General features: G+C 48.9%; 1 protein-coding gene across 1 annotated transcript; it reads left to right on the top strand.

Annotated features, from left to right (window-relative positions):
- The first annotated feature begins 226 nt into the window (after positions 1 to 226).
- On the top strand, positions 227 to 15,978 carry raf1b (Raf-1 proto-oncogene, serine/threonine kinase b). The gene is made up of 17 exons (XM_007903334.2): positions 227 to 539; positions 7,714 to 7,939; positions 8,351 to 8,457; positions 8,859 to 8,961; positions 9,294 to 9,442; positions 10,032 to 10,148; positions 10,338 to 10,491; positions 10,593 to 10,620; positions 11,069 to 11,196; positions 11,323 to 11,440; positions 11,626 to 11,710; positions 12,109 to 12,285; positions 12,455 to 12,501; positions 12,840 to 12,958; positions 13,975 to 14,106; positions 14,766 to 14,900; positions 15,208 to 15,978. The coding sequence occupies exons 2-17, from the start codon at positions 7,736 to 7,738 to the stop codon at positions 15,346 to 15,348; spliced, it is 1,944 nt and encodes a 647-aa protein (XP_007901525.1). The 5' UTR covers positions 227 to 539; positions 7,714 to 7,735; the 3' UTR covers positions 15,349 to 15,978.
- The last annotated feature ends 480 nt before the right edge of the window (positions 15,979 to 16,458 follow it).

The raw sequence follows: 16,458 nt of genomic DNA, 5'->3' as shown, positions 1-16,458 counted from the left end.
AGAGAGAAAGAAAGACAGGGAGACAGTCAGAGAGAGAGAAAGACAGGGAGAGAGTCAGAGAGAGAAAGACAGGGAGAGAGTCAGAGAGAGAGAGAGAGAAAGACAGGGAGACAGTCAGAGAGAGAGAGAGAGAAAGACAGGGAGAGAGTCAGAGAAAGAAAGACAGGGAGAGAGTCAGAGAGAGAGAGAAAGACAGGGAGACAGTCAGGGAGAGAGAGAGAAAGTCAGAGAGAAAGTCAGAGAAAGAGAGAAAGTCAGAGAGAAAGAGAGTTAAGAGTGGTTGAGTTTGGGCTGTGATGATGTCACTAGGCGACAACTTTGGGGTTTAGTTATGGCGGAGCTGAGCTCAGAGAGGAGTTGGGCAAAGTTTGAGATTCAAGTGGGGCAATGGATCTGTACTGATTTCGCTTCACTTCTCGCAGTTTAAAAGAAAGAGGGGGAAAGGGGTGTGTGTGGGTGTGGTGGGGGGGGGGGAGGAGAACAAGCGATCGCCTGACCCACCGACCACATACATCACATCACATACAGAGAGTCACAGCGTAAGTTGGCGTTTGTTTATTTCATAGAGAAATAATGATCAGCGCGGGTTTGAAACTAGTGTGAAACCCTCGCCTCTAACATTCCTCTCTCCCCTCTCCCCACCTCGCCTCTTCTCCCCTTCTCCCCCTCTTCCCCCATCCCCACCTCGCCCCTCTCTCTCTTCCCAGTTTTCCTGGTTGTTGCTGCAGGAGGATAAGGAGGGCCTGAGTTAGTTTAGCTCCACTCCATTCTTACAGTCTTTTTCTCTTGCTTTCTCTCCCTCTCTCTCTTCCTCCCCCAACAAAAAAAAAAGTTGTGGCAAAGTTACTATTACTCTACTACCCGCGGATTAGTGCCAGCAGCTTGTGGCTGTGAGTTGTGTCCACGACCATTATTATTACATTGGCGCTACAGCAGCAACTAACCAACGGCAGCAGAGGGAACATTAATATACTGCAAACGATTGCAATTCCACCCACAGTCAGGCACTCTCCCAAAATGTACCAATGTGCATACATCTTTTGTATTTCAGTACAGAATCATGTGCATATATATGAGAGGAGAGAGAAGGAGAGAGGTAAAGACGATGTCTTTTCCTCTCTCCACCTTCCCACTCCACCACTCCAAAACAAGAGTGAGAGTGACTTATACTTTATTTACATTCTCTCTCTATTGTGTGTTGAAATCACAAATTAATAATAATCCTTGCATTTGATATATTATAGCGCTTTATCACATCTACGAGATGTCTCAAAGCACGTTACAGAATACACTGTAAAGTGAATTGAGTGTATATTTTGTGGGTAGAACGCCCACGATTAAAATGAAATTTTTTTGTACCAGTAATTTCTTTGCATAATCCACTGCTGATTACAGGAAGGTTGTGACTAGATAGTTAGGGTGTGAAGGAAACATTTAAATTCATGTGATGTGATTTTTTTTGTTAACCAGACCCTGTTAGTACACCAAGTTTTATTTTATAATGCTTTATTTACATTCTCTTTCTGTTTCTCTGTGGCTGTGTTCTGACATCATTGTGGCGAGTCAGACAATTATCAGGTCTGTAGCGACTGAGGTTTTTAGTTGGTGAATTGGCCGCAAGGCTGAGATTTCACACATGTCAAAATGAGAGAGCTGACGCACAACTGAAATATTCTAACCCCCACCCACCTCCCCAAATGTTGAGATTGAGTTAATCTCTTCTCCTTCCCTCCCTCAACAACAACAAAAAAATTACATTTATAGAGCGCCTCCCCCCACCCCCCACATGTTTGTGAGTTGAGCATTGGAGTATAATGGTATGAGTAGTTTATGTGGAAGAAATATCCAATTAAGAATCAATACCAATTTGCGATATGCTAATAGTTTAGCTCAGTCCCTAGTGCTCTAGCCTGGGTCAGAGGGTTTGTTCGGGCCCCATGCCAGGATTTGGGCTCCTAATCTTGCCTGTCATGTAATAATAATAAAAAATAAGAATAGTTGCATTTGATATAGCGCCTTATCAAGTTGAGACATCACAAAGCGCTTCACAGAATATATTGTAAAGTAGATTGCCCACAGCCAATTGTGCACAGCAGTGTACCACAAACGGTCTTGGATTGAGTGACCATTTATTTTTTGGGATTACCCTTCGATCCGCCAGTTGACTATCAACCGGATTCATACTTACTGCTAGGCAAACAGAGGCATGTGGAGTAAGGAAACTTGCCTAAGGTTTTGCCCTGTCCGGGTCCTCTCTTTTGCAGAGGGACTCCACATTCCTGTGGCGCAGTACTGATGGAGCGCTGCATTGTTGGAGGTGCAGTAATTTGGATGAGATGGTAAATCGAGGTCCAGTCTGCTTGTTACAGAGGTTTAGTTGGAACCTTAAGGATCTAACAGTGCTATTTGGGAGACGAGCAGGAAGTTTCCTGGCCAATAATTCCCTTTACCCCCCCCATCCCCTATGCAAATTCCCCACACACAGTTACCTCATTGAGTGAGATGTTCAGATGGCACGGCATTAAAAGCGAGTATAATTCATTAAGTCAGTCAATGGCATAGATTAATAACCTCTTTGGTTGGCCAACAAAATAAATGTTTCTTGATTGAATATTTCTTGATTTATAGCCTAATTAAATCCAAAACATTTTGTTATTTCTATGATTACTTTGTTGGTCAACCAAAAAAATCTAGTAGGCCAGTGCTGTGCTGTACTGTTGCTCTTTTTCTCTCTTTTTCCTCTTCCCCCATTCGTCTTAAATGTCAGCAGTCAAACAGAGTGGGGGGAGGGCAGAAGAGAGTCCCTGGCTTCAGTGAACACTCAGGGAGGCTGTGAAAACTGTGGGCCATGTGATTGAATTGTAAGAAACCACATTGAAGATCCCAGCCGGAATGTCCAGTGATAACTGTGACCAGGGGTCACTTATGTAACCAGTGAGAAGAGAGATGGTGTTGTGTACACTGTGCAGTTATTCTCCAACCCTCTTCCGATCGCCCTCCCTCCACCTTTACCGCTCTATTTGTCAAGCGCTCTGAGATGCTGTCCTGCGCGAAATATAAATATAAATGCAAATTGTTGTTATAATAATAATAATCCTTGCATTTGATGTAGAGCCTTATCATGTCTTCGCGACATCTTAAAGTGAATTGAATGTATATTTTGTGGGCGAAACACGCAGCCAATTGTGCACAGCGGTGTGCCACAAACAGTCGTGGATTGAGTGACCCAATTTATTATTTTTTTAAGGATTTATTACTCCCGGAGTTGTTGGCATGTGTGTGTGTTTTAGGTGGGGAGGACTGGGGGAGGGTGTTGTACAAATGCAGGGTGTACCAATAAACATGGAGTTTAGCACGGCCGCTATGTTATTGTGGACCCCCCCAAACCGCAATATCAGGCACACTTCCCGAAGCAGATCTGTGGCGCTTTTACACAGTTGCTTCGGGCAACATGATTGCTGCACAGATCACTTCTGACTGCCTAAAAACACGCTGGCAATCCCCAAGCTATTCATCCCTGGGAGGACCGTGGATCCAGCCCTACAGACACTGGCATTTCTTTGTGTAACCTTATGAATAGGAGTTACGCAAATTTGCATTCTGTGAGTGCTGTGTGAATCGGGGCCATGAGGAACGCACACTGCTTACGCTGTAATAGGTTTGGGTTAGGTCACTGGCCTGTGCACATGTAAGGTCTCCGTGGGACAGAGAGTTAGCAAACTGCGCTGCTGTTCGGAGTTTTGTACAAGCAACAACAACAAATTACATTAACACAGCGACCTTTCACGTCAGGAGGACATCCCAAGGCGCTGGACAGTCAGGGATTTACCCCTGAGCTGGTAGTTGGAATCAGGAGTGGATGGAGGGCAGGGAAGGTGGTGGTAAGAAAGTGACCAAAGGCACGGTCGAAGAGGAGGATCTTGAGACTGGCCTTGAAGGAGGCAAGGGAGGGGGTGAGGTAGAGGGGCTTTGGGATGGAGTTCCAGGGGTTGGCGGCAGAGAGGTTGAAGGCCCGAACAACGACGGCTGTAGATTTTATTTTAAAGCACCTTTGTAGAAAGTGGAATGTTTTTTAAAAAAACAACCCGCAACGACTGTCATTGACACAGCGCCTTTCACCTAAAAGAAACGTCTCGAGTCGTTTTACAGAATGAGATTAATTCGAAATGAAGTGAATGTCGTTATTGGAGGTGAGATCAGGAGCCAGAGACGTTCCACCAAGAAATGGGAGTGAGAGTAGCAGACAATTCATTTCGCTATTTGTGCTGAATTTGGACGGGGGAGAGAATATAACCCAGGGTCACCTGGCAACAAAAGATTAGAGAAGGGAGTTTCTCTCGCTGTCCTGAACAGCAATCAGCCAGATAAATTAGTGGTTCTTGCACACTGCTACAACTGTGCCAATTAGAGTTTGAAACTCAGTTTTGTTTTCTGAACCTTAATGTCTGGATTCACATCAACATCTCAGAGCACTTCACATGGAATTGTTGTCGAGTGTAATGACTGTGTTTTGATGACAAACTGGGCATCTCTTTCTGCACACCAAGTTTCCACAAACAGCCTGTTAGCAAATGAAGTTATCACGAGGATTGTTGCACATGAAGAACCTCCATTCTCTTTTCCAACACTGTAGAATTAACTGAAGATTTAAGTAATATCCAACATTCCCATAAGTATATGATTCACAGTCAGTATACAGCACTCCTGGGCAGAACTGCCACAGAGTAAAGAAGGGGTTAATTTGGGGCTTTTCTGTGAAAACAAACATCAGGTTGTATGTAAACTTGCAGAACGAGTCCTAAACCCCATGCAACCTCCTTATTCTTCTGAACACAGTAGTCATAGAATGTTACAGCAGAGGCCATTCGGCCCATCGTGTCCTTGCTGACTCTCTGAGAGGACCATTTAGTCCCACTCCTGATCTTTCCCCCACAGATGTTTTTTATTTTCCTTTTCAGATATTTTTCCAAATCTTTTTAAAAGCTATGATGGATTCTGCTTGAACTAGCGTTTCTGGTTGGGCGTTCCATGTCCTTATAACTGTGTGTGTGCGTGTGCATCTCTGTGTTGTGTGTGTGTGTAAAAACAGAATCCTAGCCTTTGTATTTTGTTTAGTGATCTTAGATTGATGCGTTCTCTAGTTACCGACTCGCTAACCAGTGGAGATAATTTCTCCCTATTTATTTACCGCAGAATATTTTAATGTCGCTCTGGCCCTGTGATGCAGAATCCATAATTACCAGGGGTAAAATGACGCTGATCAGAAAATGGGTATGATTTGAGGCGGTTAATGTACTAAATGTGCAGTGTCGTGGGAATGTTTAACAGCTATTTAGCTCCTGAAGCCTGTGTTGGTAATCTGTGTTCTGGAGAGTGGCCAGGGAGATGGCTGGATTAGGAGACCTGGGGCTCATTATTAGACTCAATCTTGTAACTAACTCATTTGGTTTATGGTAAATCGTTATCCCAATGGGTGGCCACTGAGAGGGAAAATGCTTAAAGCGGGCATCGAACCAAGGCTTCCTGGGGCACGAGATGGATTGTATGCTTAGTGATACAGATACCAGAGGTCCCACTGTTATATCATCACGCTATAGAAATTACAGCACAGAAGGAGGCCATCGTGTCTGTGCTGGGGCTCGCTCCCCCACTGGAGCTCTCTACTCTAACCCCATTCCCTGCTCTCTCTCTCTCTCCCCATCGTGTCTGTGCTGGGGCTCGCTCCCCCACTGGAGCTCTCTACTCTAACCCCATTCCCTGCTCTCGCCCCATCACAGAATTTTCCTCCCAGGTTTTTCCTGCCTTATATTCTTTCCTCATTCCAAATTCATCTCAAATTCAGATGAATTGGCTGTACTTCTCCTTGACTCGAGGGACGTGTCACTGGCACAGGTTAGATGCCGGTTAATACTGTTCTGTGTGATGTGCTTAGAGTCGGGCCGTCTTTTTGAGTTGAAAGGTGCTGTGTAAATGTGAGTTGCTGTTGTTGAGATTGTCAGTGGGCCAGTCATGGCGGGTCTGTCTGTCTGTCTGTCTGTCTGTCTGTCCCCCCCCCCCCCCCGCCACCCTGGACAAAGTTTCCATTTGCCCCAAGTGTTTGTTTTCATCCAAGCGCTGGAAATTCCCAAAGCGAAGAGAGTGAAACACAAGTGTACGTTTGTCTGCATTTAAAGCTTCGCTACTCCCCCCCCGTATATACATACACCACCCTCACACACACACAGATATACACACACACACACCCTACACAAACACACCCCATACACACATACACACAAACACACACACACATATACAGAGCAGCTCAGGGTCTGGTCGGGGGGAGGGGCGGGTAGGTTGAGAGCTTAGATACTGTGGGTTTCCTGGAGTATAAATAAACCACCGGTGTTCAAACTAACTTTAGAAGAAAACATCATTAGCTGCAATGCTGGAAGTGAGGGGTCTGATGAATGGTTTGGGTCTGCGCAGAGTGGAAGGGGTTGGGGAGGGAGGGAGTGACGGATGGAGGGGTGGGTGAGGGGTTGGTGAGGGATATTTGGGCACAGTTGGTCAATCTCACCATTGTACGCTCAGTAACATTCAGTGTGTAAGGAATGCAGTCAACTGTAAACTGTTTAAACCTTGAATCTGTTGGGCTTTTGCTAACCACAGTAAACCAGGCTGACATTTAAGTCGTCCTGTAAACTTCACAAATTACGGCTTTAACCTTTTAGTTTTTTTTTCTCCCCCCCCCCCCCCCAAAAAACGGAAAAAACACACTGAAGTCTGACTCCGTACGACCAGCGATTTTATCCAGATGTTTTTTGTCACCAATCAAAATTATGACCACAACGACAGATACATTTGTCACCACTGCATTCACTCGCCCACAATGTTATTTTCCTTCAAAGCAACAATTGCTAAACATTTCTTGAGACTTTTGGTCATCTCTCCCACCACCCCCGCCCCCACCACGCCCCACCTCCTTTTCCCTTCCTGCATTGGGTTTGGATAGTGAGCCAGCTGTGTAAAGGGCGTTAAGACATCCTCCTGATGTGAAAGCTGCTGTATCAATGTAAATGGTATTGTAAACATGGAGACTGTGACATTGATTGTATGTCTATGAGAGACCACAAACCTATTGGGAGAGAGAGGTTCATGCTGCGCGATTGATTTCTTTGTCAAACAGCTTTCTCCAATTCCCTCTTGAATAATCCATTCCATTTGGTCACTCAATTGATGACTGTTTGTGGAGACGCTGCTGTACGCAATTGGCTGCCACGTTTCGCCCACAAAATACACAATCAATTCACTTTACAGTATATCTGTGAAGCGCTTTGAGACGTCTCAACAACAACAACAAGATTCCATTTATTGAGCGCCTTTCCCGTCGGGAGGACGTCCCAAGGCGCTGTACAGTTGGGTCAGGACCCGAGCATTGGGGGAAATGGTCAGGGTGAGGGGAGGGAAGGGAGGGAGCGAGGAGGGGGTAGAGAGTCGAGAGGGGAGCTGAAGGCACGGTCAAATACAGCACCTTATCAACGACGTGATAAGGTGCTGTATCAAATACAAGGATTACTATTATTATTATCTATCTGATTACTTTTTGAATAATTACCGGCCTCTGCCATAACCCTGTGTGAAAGCTCCTGTCCTCAGCTCGCGAGCGTGCAGTGGACCAGACTAGCCGCTGGGACCTGAGCTCAGTCTAATCTGTCCTCTGCACATTGGCAGGTTCCGAGCTTACCTGAGCAGTATGGAGTGTAACCCCAGCTTCCTGAAGTCCTTCAGCAATGGTTTCAATGTCCAGGACGCTTTCCTCGATAGTTCTGCCTCCGTCTCGCCCACCTTCTCCCAGCACTTTGCGTACCGGCGGGAATCCGAAGATGGCAGATTGTCAGATGTGTTCAAGGCCAGCGGCACCATTCGGGTTTACCTGCCAAACAAACAACGCACCGTGGTAAGTTCAGTCTCCCACGCTCTAGCCTCTGAATCAGAACACAGGAACATAGGAACAGGAGTAGGCCATTCAGCCCCTTGAGCCTGTTCCGCCATTCTGTTAAATCACGACCGATCTGTACCTTAACTCCAGATGCCTGCCTTTGCCTCATATCCCTTGATACCCTGACCTACAAAAATAAAGTTCTGGGGTTGAGTTGCAAATCAGGGACTTTGAGCTCATAGTCCAGGTTGACACTCCTGTGCAGTACTGGGGTGGGGATAGTGAGGGGGAGGGTGGGATGAGACTGGATGTCTCACACACTGAACAAACACCAATGCAGAGTTGGGGCTGGGTGGCCGGTTTTGGTGCTATAATGTTGTTATTCTCTGACCTGCTCCTCCTCTCTCTCTCTCTCTCTGCGCCGTGCAGGTGAATGTGCGGCCAGGTATGACGGTGCAGGACAGCCTGAAGAAGGCGCTGAAGGTGCGCGGGCTGCAGCCGGATTGCTGTGCCGTCTTCAGGCTCCCACATGAAGGGTAAGCGCAGCACCCAGTGACGGGCACGGGGCCAAGCACACACCCACATCACCAGACACCCGCCGTTTTACTGTGTCAACCAGCTATTGTTCCATTCCAGCCTCAGCCTTCTCTCAGTGAGCACAGAGTTGGGGTGGGGTCGGAGCCAGGAAGCTGTGGGTGAGGTTAGGGGTGGATCAATGGGGGTTGCTGTGGGCCACGGCTTGTGGGGATGGCGGGGGGTGGGCATGTGGGGTTTGGGCTTCGGCAGGGCTAAGGAGCAGGTTACAGACCCTCTCCCTAGGCAGGGGAGGGGTTGAGCGACAGTCTAGGGTGTAAACAAAAGCAGGTGAGGGAAGAGAGAGGAGGCAGTTACACCTGGTGAGCAAAAGCGACACTGAAATCTCTCGTCCTCTTTACAGCCCAAAATACCGTATAGACTGGGGCACGGACGCCACCTCCCTGATTGGTGAGGAGCTGGTGGTCCAGGTACTCGATCATCTCCCCTTAACCACACACAACTTCGTAAGTACATCATGGGTATGAGGACAGAATGCATATGAGGACGGTGTGGATATCAGGCGTGTGTGTGTGTCTTTCTCTATCTCTTGAACTGTGTGTGCGCGTGTGTACGGTCCGGGATGATACCCTGCGTAAAGATCGCTATATAAATGTTGTTGTTGCGTGTGTGTGTGTGTGCACGTGTGTGCCCATGTCCCTATCTGTGTCCTGATGTGACTCAGATTCCAGTTCACATAAACCCGTGCAGCTGCGAGGTTGTGTTGCGTGGGTTTGTGACCTTTTTTCTGTTCCTTCTCGTTCCTCCCATCTCTCTCTCTCTTTATCTCTCACCAAAGGTTCGGAAAACCTTCCTGAAGCTGGCGTTCTGTGACATCTGTCAGAAGTTCCTGTTGAATGGTTTCCGCTGTCAGACGTGCGGCTACAAGTTCCACGAGCACTGCAGCTCCCGCGTGCCCACCATGTGCATCGACTGGAGCAACGTCAGGTACCTGAGCCTCCACAGGGGCCGACACCGGGGGCAACAACAGACCCCAAAGTTAGCTAACGCCAGCCACGCGGCTTAAGAGCATTGGCAGCCCCGGGCAACCTTCAGATCAGTTGTTGTGAGGAGCTAATTACCAAGTGGAGTCCTGTAGTGTAATGGTTAGCGCGCTCACATCACAAGCGAGAGGACCCGGGTTCAACTCCCGGCTGGTCAGGGTGAAACCTTAGGCAAGTTTCCTTACTACACACACAGGCTGCTGTTTACCCAGCAGTAAGTAGGAACCCAGTATTAGTCGATCAGCAGATCATTTTCCAGGGGTAATAATCTCTTGAGAAAAAAAATGTGGTCACTCAATCCACGACTCTTTGTGGGTTACTGCTGTGCGCAATTGGCTGCCGCATTTTGTCCACAAAATACACGGTCACTACACTTCATAGTACATTCTGTGAAGCGCTTTGAGACGTCTCAACGACATGATGAGGCGCTGTATCAAATGCAAGGATTATATATAGTAACAGAGGTGACAGTTTCTCCCTGTGTCCTGGCTGTTGGAGTCGTGGTGACGTGATTGCATTCTGGTGTGTTTCAGAGCGTACCAGGCCACAGCACCGTATTACCGGCAGGCAGCAGGAGAGGGGGTGGTCCCCTCCATCACCCAGATGACCACCCGCCGTGTCCGGGAGTCTCTCTCACGCCTCCCTGAGAGGCAAGTATAAGCGTTTTGGGACGTCCTCCCGACGTGAAAAGCGCTATATCAAATGCAAGGATTATTATTATTATTATAAGTAGACAAAAAACCCCAAAGGGCTCTCTGAGGACTGAATGACACCAGTTTCCTACTCCGCCCGCCAGACCGCCTCTCCTAACTGTTTGTGGATTTGTTTTGGCTCTGCAGCTTACAGTACCGGAACTCCACCTCCCAGGCCGACCACTGCTCACTGCCCTTTCCGCTCGGAGAAGGTCAACTGTGCCAACGACAACGATCGTCCTCCACTCCCAATGTCCACATGTCCAGCACACACATGCCCGTCGACAGCAACGTCATAGAGGTACAATTCCTGGCCCACTTTCCAGTCCCTTCCTCCCCCTCTCTCTGCTCGTCTCTCATGTTCTCCGTTTCCTAACGTCTATTTTATTTTCTCTTTTGCAGGACGCGATAAGAAGTTACAATCCATCAGGTAATCGGTTTCCTTTCTCTATTGTGTTTCTTACTAACTCCATACTGAGCTTTCCGTTCCCTCCGCTCAGCGAGTTCCGGCCTGCTCCATGTCCTCCATTTGGCCCTCCCCACCATCGATGGTCGGCCCTTCAGCCTCCCTGACCCCACCTTTTGGAACTCCATCCCACAGTCCCTTCGCCTCGCCCCCTCCCTTGCCTCCTTCAAGGCCCGTCTCAAGACCTTCCTCTTTGACTGCGTCTTTGTTCACTTTCCTACCGTCCCTTCCCTCCACTCCTCTCGATCCCAATCCCCAGCTCAGGTGCAAATCTCTGACTGTCCAATGCTTTGGGACGTCCTCCCGACGTGAAAGGCGCCGTGTAAATGTAATTTGTGGTTGTTCTTGGCCTTGGGCCCCAACCCGGCGTGAACTCAGCCTGACTTTCTCTCTGCCTGTTGTTCTCCCTCAGTCTCCCCGTCCGCGATCTCACATAGCCCGCCCAGCGTCAGCCCCACACGGGAGCCCAAACCCAAGTCTCCAATTCAAACCCATCGAGGTGGGAGGTCGCCCACAACGCCTGACGGAGCAACAAAGATTGTAAGTGTTTGTGTGCGATGAGTGTGAGAGCGAAGGAGAGAGAGAGAGAGAAAGAGAGACCGAGCACGAGAGAGAGTGAGAGACATGGCTGACTTGCTGAGTGTGAATTCCGTTGTCTCCCTCCAGCGTCCCCGTGTGCAGCGGGATTCCAGTTACTATTGGGAGATAAAAGGGGACGAGGTGGTGCTGGTGAAGAGGATCGGCTCCGGCTCATTCGGGACAGTGTATAAAGGGAAATGGCACGGTGAGTCCCTGAGTGTGACGTGACACAGCACATTCCGCTACAAAAAAAGACGAAAGTCTCTGTTTTTTACTCTTGACTTAAGAGGTTATTTTTAACATCAGTTTTATGTGTGTGTGTGTGGTGTCTGGGTGTGTCTCTCTGGTGTGTGTGTCGTTGTGTCTGGTCTCTGGGTGGTTGTGTTGCAGGTGATGTGGCTGTGAAGATCCTGAAAGTCACTGACCCGACCCCGGAGCAGCTCCAGGCGTTCCGCAATGAGGTGCAGGTTCTCAGGTACGATCCTGGCTCCTGGTGTCCGGGTGGGGGGGCTGCGCTCTGCACTTCAAGCAGAAAGAAGACGCTTCTGTTTGTTTTGGTCACTCAATTCACGGCTGTTTGTGGGACGCTGCTGTGCACAATTGGCTGCTGCGTTTTGACCACAGAATTCACAGTCTCTACACTTTACAGTATATTCTGTGAAGCCTTTGAGACATCTCAATGACACGATAAGGCGCTATATCAAATGCAAGGATTATTATTATTATTAAGTACCTCTGAGACGTCCTTCCGAGGGAGGAGGCACGATATCAAATGTAAGAGCTGATGATAAAGTCTCCCTGTGACATCAGTGGGTTTTGGCAGTACCAGGTTGAATGTGTTGTCACGGTAACTCTCTCTCTCTCTTGCGGCAGGAAGACTCGGCACGTCAACATCCTGCTCTTCATGGGCTACATGACCACCTTCAACCTGGCCATCGTGACCCAGTGGTGTGAGGGCAGCAGCCTGTACAAACACCTGCATGTCCAGGACACCAAGTTCCAGACCTTCCAGCTGATCGACATCGCCCGGCAGGCAGCACAGGGCATGGAGTGAGTGACCAGCACCGCCCCACTCCCACCTCCTCCTCCTCCCCCACCCCCCCCCACTCCACCTCCCAACTTCCCCCCCTCCTCCGTCCCTCTTCCTTCTGCTGCGAGTAATCTGTTCTTTCGTCAGACGCTGCTGCTGTTCCTGATTTCCCTTTTGTTGCCTTCACAGTTACTTACATGCGAAGAATATTATCCACAGGGACATGAAATCTAACAGTATCCTTTACACCTCCCCCTGTGACTGACCAGCTTCACACTCACACCCAGTGTGGCTGCTGGCTGGCCAGCACTCAGCCATGGGGCAGGGATTTGGGGATTTTCAGTGGTTCAGTCACGGTTGGAAACGATGGAAACAATCCCACAGCTTTAGGTTTCCCAATATCTGGAGAGAGTGCTTGACTTTATTAAGGGGGGTTGGTGAGAGTGTGCTTTGCGAGGGGGTGGGCTCTTGGGCGTGTTCTCGAGGTGGGGGGGGGGATTCCATCTCTCAGGGGGGAGAGAGGGTGGGGGGCTGTCAGCTTTAACGACACTGATTCTCCCTAACGGTTGCTCAGACATTTTCCTCCACGAGGGGCTGACGGTGAAGATCGGGGACTTTGGTTTGGCCACCGTCAAGTCACGCTGGAGCGGCTCCCAGCAGGTGGAGCAGCCGACAGGCTCCATCCTCTGGATGGTGAGAAACTGCTCTTTGCCGTGTGTCTTCCTCTCTTTCTCTCTCACTGTGTCTCTCACCCTGTCTCTCTTTATCTTTCTCTGTGTCTCTCTCCCCCTGTCTCGACTGTGCCTACGGTCACCTCCCCTCAGCTCAGCATTGTGCTCTGGGATACTATATAGATGCAAGTTGTTGTCTCTCATGGAAGGGGCTGGAGGTAAGTAGGGTCTCCTTGTAGCTGAACTAGCTCCAAGGTGACACGTTTGGCAACAGAATTTTGGAATGGAGCCAGCCCTCTCTGGCGGTCTTTACTCCGGTTCCTGAGCCAGGCGACTGCAGTATTCCACGGCACTGCTGATGATAGCACAGCCCAGCCTGGCTCATTGGCAGGACCTGGAAGGGCAGATCGGTCACTGGGGGCAGGAACCCTCATAAAAATCCTCAAAGCGACAAAAAGGAGCTGATATGTGCCCGAGCTGTTGTTGCTCCAGTGGGAGAATCAGATAGAGAAGGAGCCTTCTGACCTTGTGTTCCCGACAGATAACAGCACATTCCACTTACGTTGGGCCGTCTCTGCGATTGGCTACAATTGTTCATCAGCCACACGCTGTCTCCTCCAAACAGCAGGTTTTCCTCTTCTCTCTCCTCTCTCTCTTCCCCCCACTCCTCTCTCTCTCTCTCTCTGTTCTTGTAGCTGCAGAAATTGCTTTCAGTTTTTAACTCTTGCAAATTGCGGAGCGAATTAAAGTGATGATTATCACAGGTAATAATTGTTATAGAACCTGGCAGTCTCACAGCGCAGGATGCCTGTCAATTGGCAGATCGCTTTCCCGGGGGTAAAAAATGCCTCCTGTAAATAAATAAATAGGTCACTCAATTCATGACTGTTTGTGGGACGCTGCTACGCGCAATTGGCTGCCGCATTTCGCCCACAAAATACACTTTATAGCGTATCCTATGAAGAGCTTTGAGATGTCTCGACAACGTGATACAGCGCTACATCAAATGCAAGGATTATTATTATCAACTGTTTTCAGGCCCCCGAGGTAATCCGGATGGAGGAGGTTAACCCCTACAGTTTCCAGTCTGACGTCTATTCGTACGGTATCGTGCTGTATGAGCTGATGACGGGGGATTTACCGTACTCTCACGTCAACAACCGCGATCAGGTCAGAGCATGTCTCCTCCTTTTACACTTCTCTCTCCCGGCTTACATTCCCCGTCCTCATCCCAAACTCAATTAACTGACCTCTGGAACTCCTTCTTGGAATCCCTCCGCCTCGCCCCCTCCTTCAAGCTCGTCTCAAGACCCTCCTTTTTGATTGTGCTATTGGCCATCGCCACCCCTCCACTCCACCCCTCTTGATTCCATACCCACAACTTGGGTACACACCCTTAACTGTCCAGCGCCTTGGGACGTCCTCCCGACATGAAAATTGCTGTGCAAATGTAATGTTGTTGTTTTTCTGCCTCATCTATTGCTGAGATGCGGTTTGGCTGCCACAATTGCCTCCATAACAGCATTCACATCCCCTGGATTTTATTCTGTTAAGCGGTTTCAAGGGGCTTGTTTTGTTTTATTTAAATGCAAGTGGCTAAAGCATAGGAACAGGAGGAGGCCATCAGACACTCAAGCCTGTTCCGCCATTCTATTGGATCATGGCTGATCTGTATGTCAACTCCAATTAGAAGGCGTTGCTTTTTTTTCATGCACTATTTTCAGCACCAAATGAATTGCCTCGTTGCCATTCCAATAAGGAGTGAGGAGAGCCCAGTGGACCCCTAGGAGGCTGTAGCTGATGCTCTGCTTTGTGCTCGTGCTGTTTAGATCATCTTCATGGTGGGGAGAGGCTTCCTGACCCCCGACCTCAGCAAACTCTACAAAAACTGCCCCAAGACGATGAAGAGACTGGTGTCAGACTGTGTGAGCAGAGAGAAAGAACAGCGGCCGCTCTTCCCACAGGTAACCAGAAAGTTCAGTATTCTCAATCACATTCACCTTAACATGTGCTGGTGCTCGCGCCCCCACTAGAGCTCTCTACTCTAACCCCATTCCCCGCGCTCTCTCTCCCCATCGTGTCTGTGGGTGTGTGTGTGGGGGGTGGGGGCGGGGTGGTAAACAGGATTGAATTGATCACTCTTTCAGAGCACAAAATGAACCCAATCACCCAGCATTTTACCAGTGCTGTAACAATCTGTGATTGTGAAAAGTATGTGTTTAATTTCCACCTCTCTCTGTCTTGCTCCTCACTCTGTTCTGCCGCCCACAGATTTTAGCTTCCGTTGAGGTGTTACAACATTCACTGCCGAAGATCCACCGCAGTGCGTCCGAGCCCTCACTGCACCGAGCGGCACAGAACGAGGACCTCAATCCCTTCGCCCTGACCTCTACCAAACTGGTTGTTTGCTAGCCGAGCTCAGAGGGGGGAGCAGGCGGGGGGTGGGGGGGAGCGAATTGTGGCTTCCCCCTGCGGACAATACCTGGGGGTCTGGGGTGGAGAGGGGCCTTTACTCCTCCACCTCCTAGCAAAAAAAAATTGATCCTGATAAAAAGCTGCTACTGGTCAGGTTTGGTTTGCAAACCTGTTCGGATCAAACGATAGGTCATTTAACTCCCGTCGAGCAGATTTACAGCGAAAACATCACAGGCCGTCGCCCAGAGAGTGGAGCAGCCGAGCCACCGGCTTCATTCAGCTCAGCTCAACGTCTGCCATCAGCCTTCGTCACCGGCTCCGAGACGTCACTTGCACTTAATTCAGAACGGCTGGGTCGGAGATGGTGTTTTTTCATCTCGCTCGCTCTCGCTCAAATTCGCCCACAGACTGGCTATACAGATGAGGTGCTGTGTTGGTGGGCTGGTTCTCTTTCAAACAAAGGCCAAGAGAGCGAGCAAACTTGCGACAGATTTTAAACTGACAGTAGTTCCGAGATGCACTAATGTGGTAAAAGCTGTGAGTGTCTGATACAAGTGTTGAAGTGATTATAAATAATGGAGTTTTAATTTTGTTTGCGTGAGTGTGACTGTATGTGTGTGAGTGTGTGTGTGTTTCGGGGGTGGGGGGGGGGGAGGGTGTTGGGGTGGGGGGGGTTTGTGTGAGGAAAGTACAGCGGTCGCCTGGGTTCCTGTAAAATTGTCCTTCCTGCTTGTTTTAATAAAATAAGTTAAACATTTAATTCTTTTACAGGAATATGTCTCTGATTGTCTCCAAACTCAGCGCTAAGCTATGTACCTGTGAAGCGATTCAAGGCTGTGCATGGATTATTATTACTGTTGTGGACTTGTTGGTGCCAAAGTCTTAAAGAATTGAGATATGGAGATGCAAACCCTTCACTGTGCAGCGCTTTGGGACGTCCTCCCAATGTGAAAGGTGCAACTTGTTGTTGTAACTGTCAGCCCCACTCTACCCCCCCCCCCCCCCATTACCCCAGGAAGCCTCATTGGCCGTGTTAAGACATCTAATGGTTTGTGAAAGGATAGTAGGGAGGTGGGGGGAGGACGGGGAGTTGAAGATAAAAAGCTG

The sequence above is a fragment of the Callorhinchus milii genome, unplaced genomic scaffold (assembly GCF_018977255.1).
Source record: "Callorhinchus milii isolate IMCB2004 unplaced genomic scaffold, IMCB_Cmil_1.0 Scaffold12, whole genome shotgun sequence".
In the NCBI taxonomy this organism is placed as follows: domain Eukaryota; kingdom Metazoa; phylum Chordata; class Chondrichthyes; order Chimaeriformes; family Callorhinchidae; genus Callorhinchus; species Callorhinchus milii.
The sequence above is the reverse complement of the archived record's forward strand: the minus strand, read 5'-3'. Positions and strand labels throughout refer to the sequence as shown.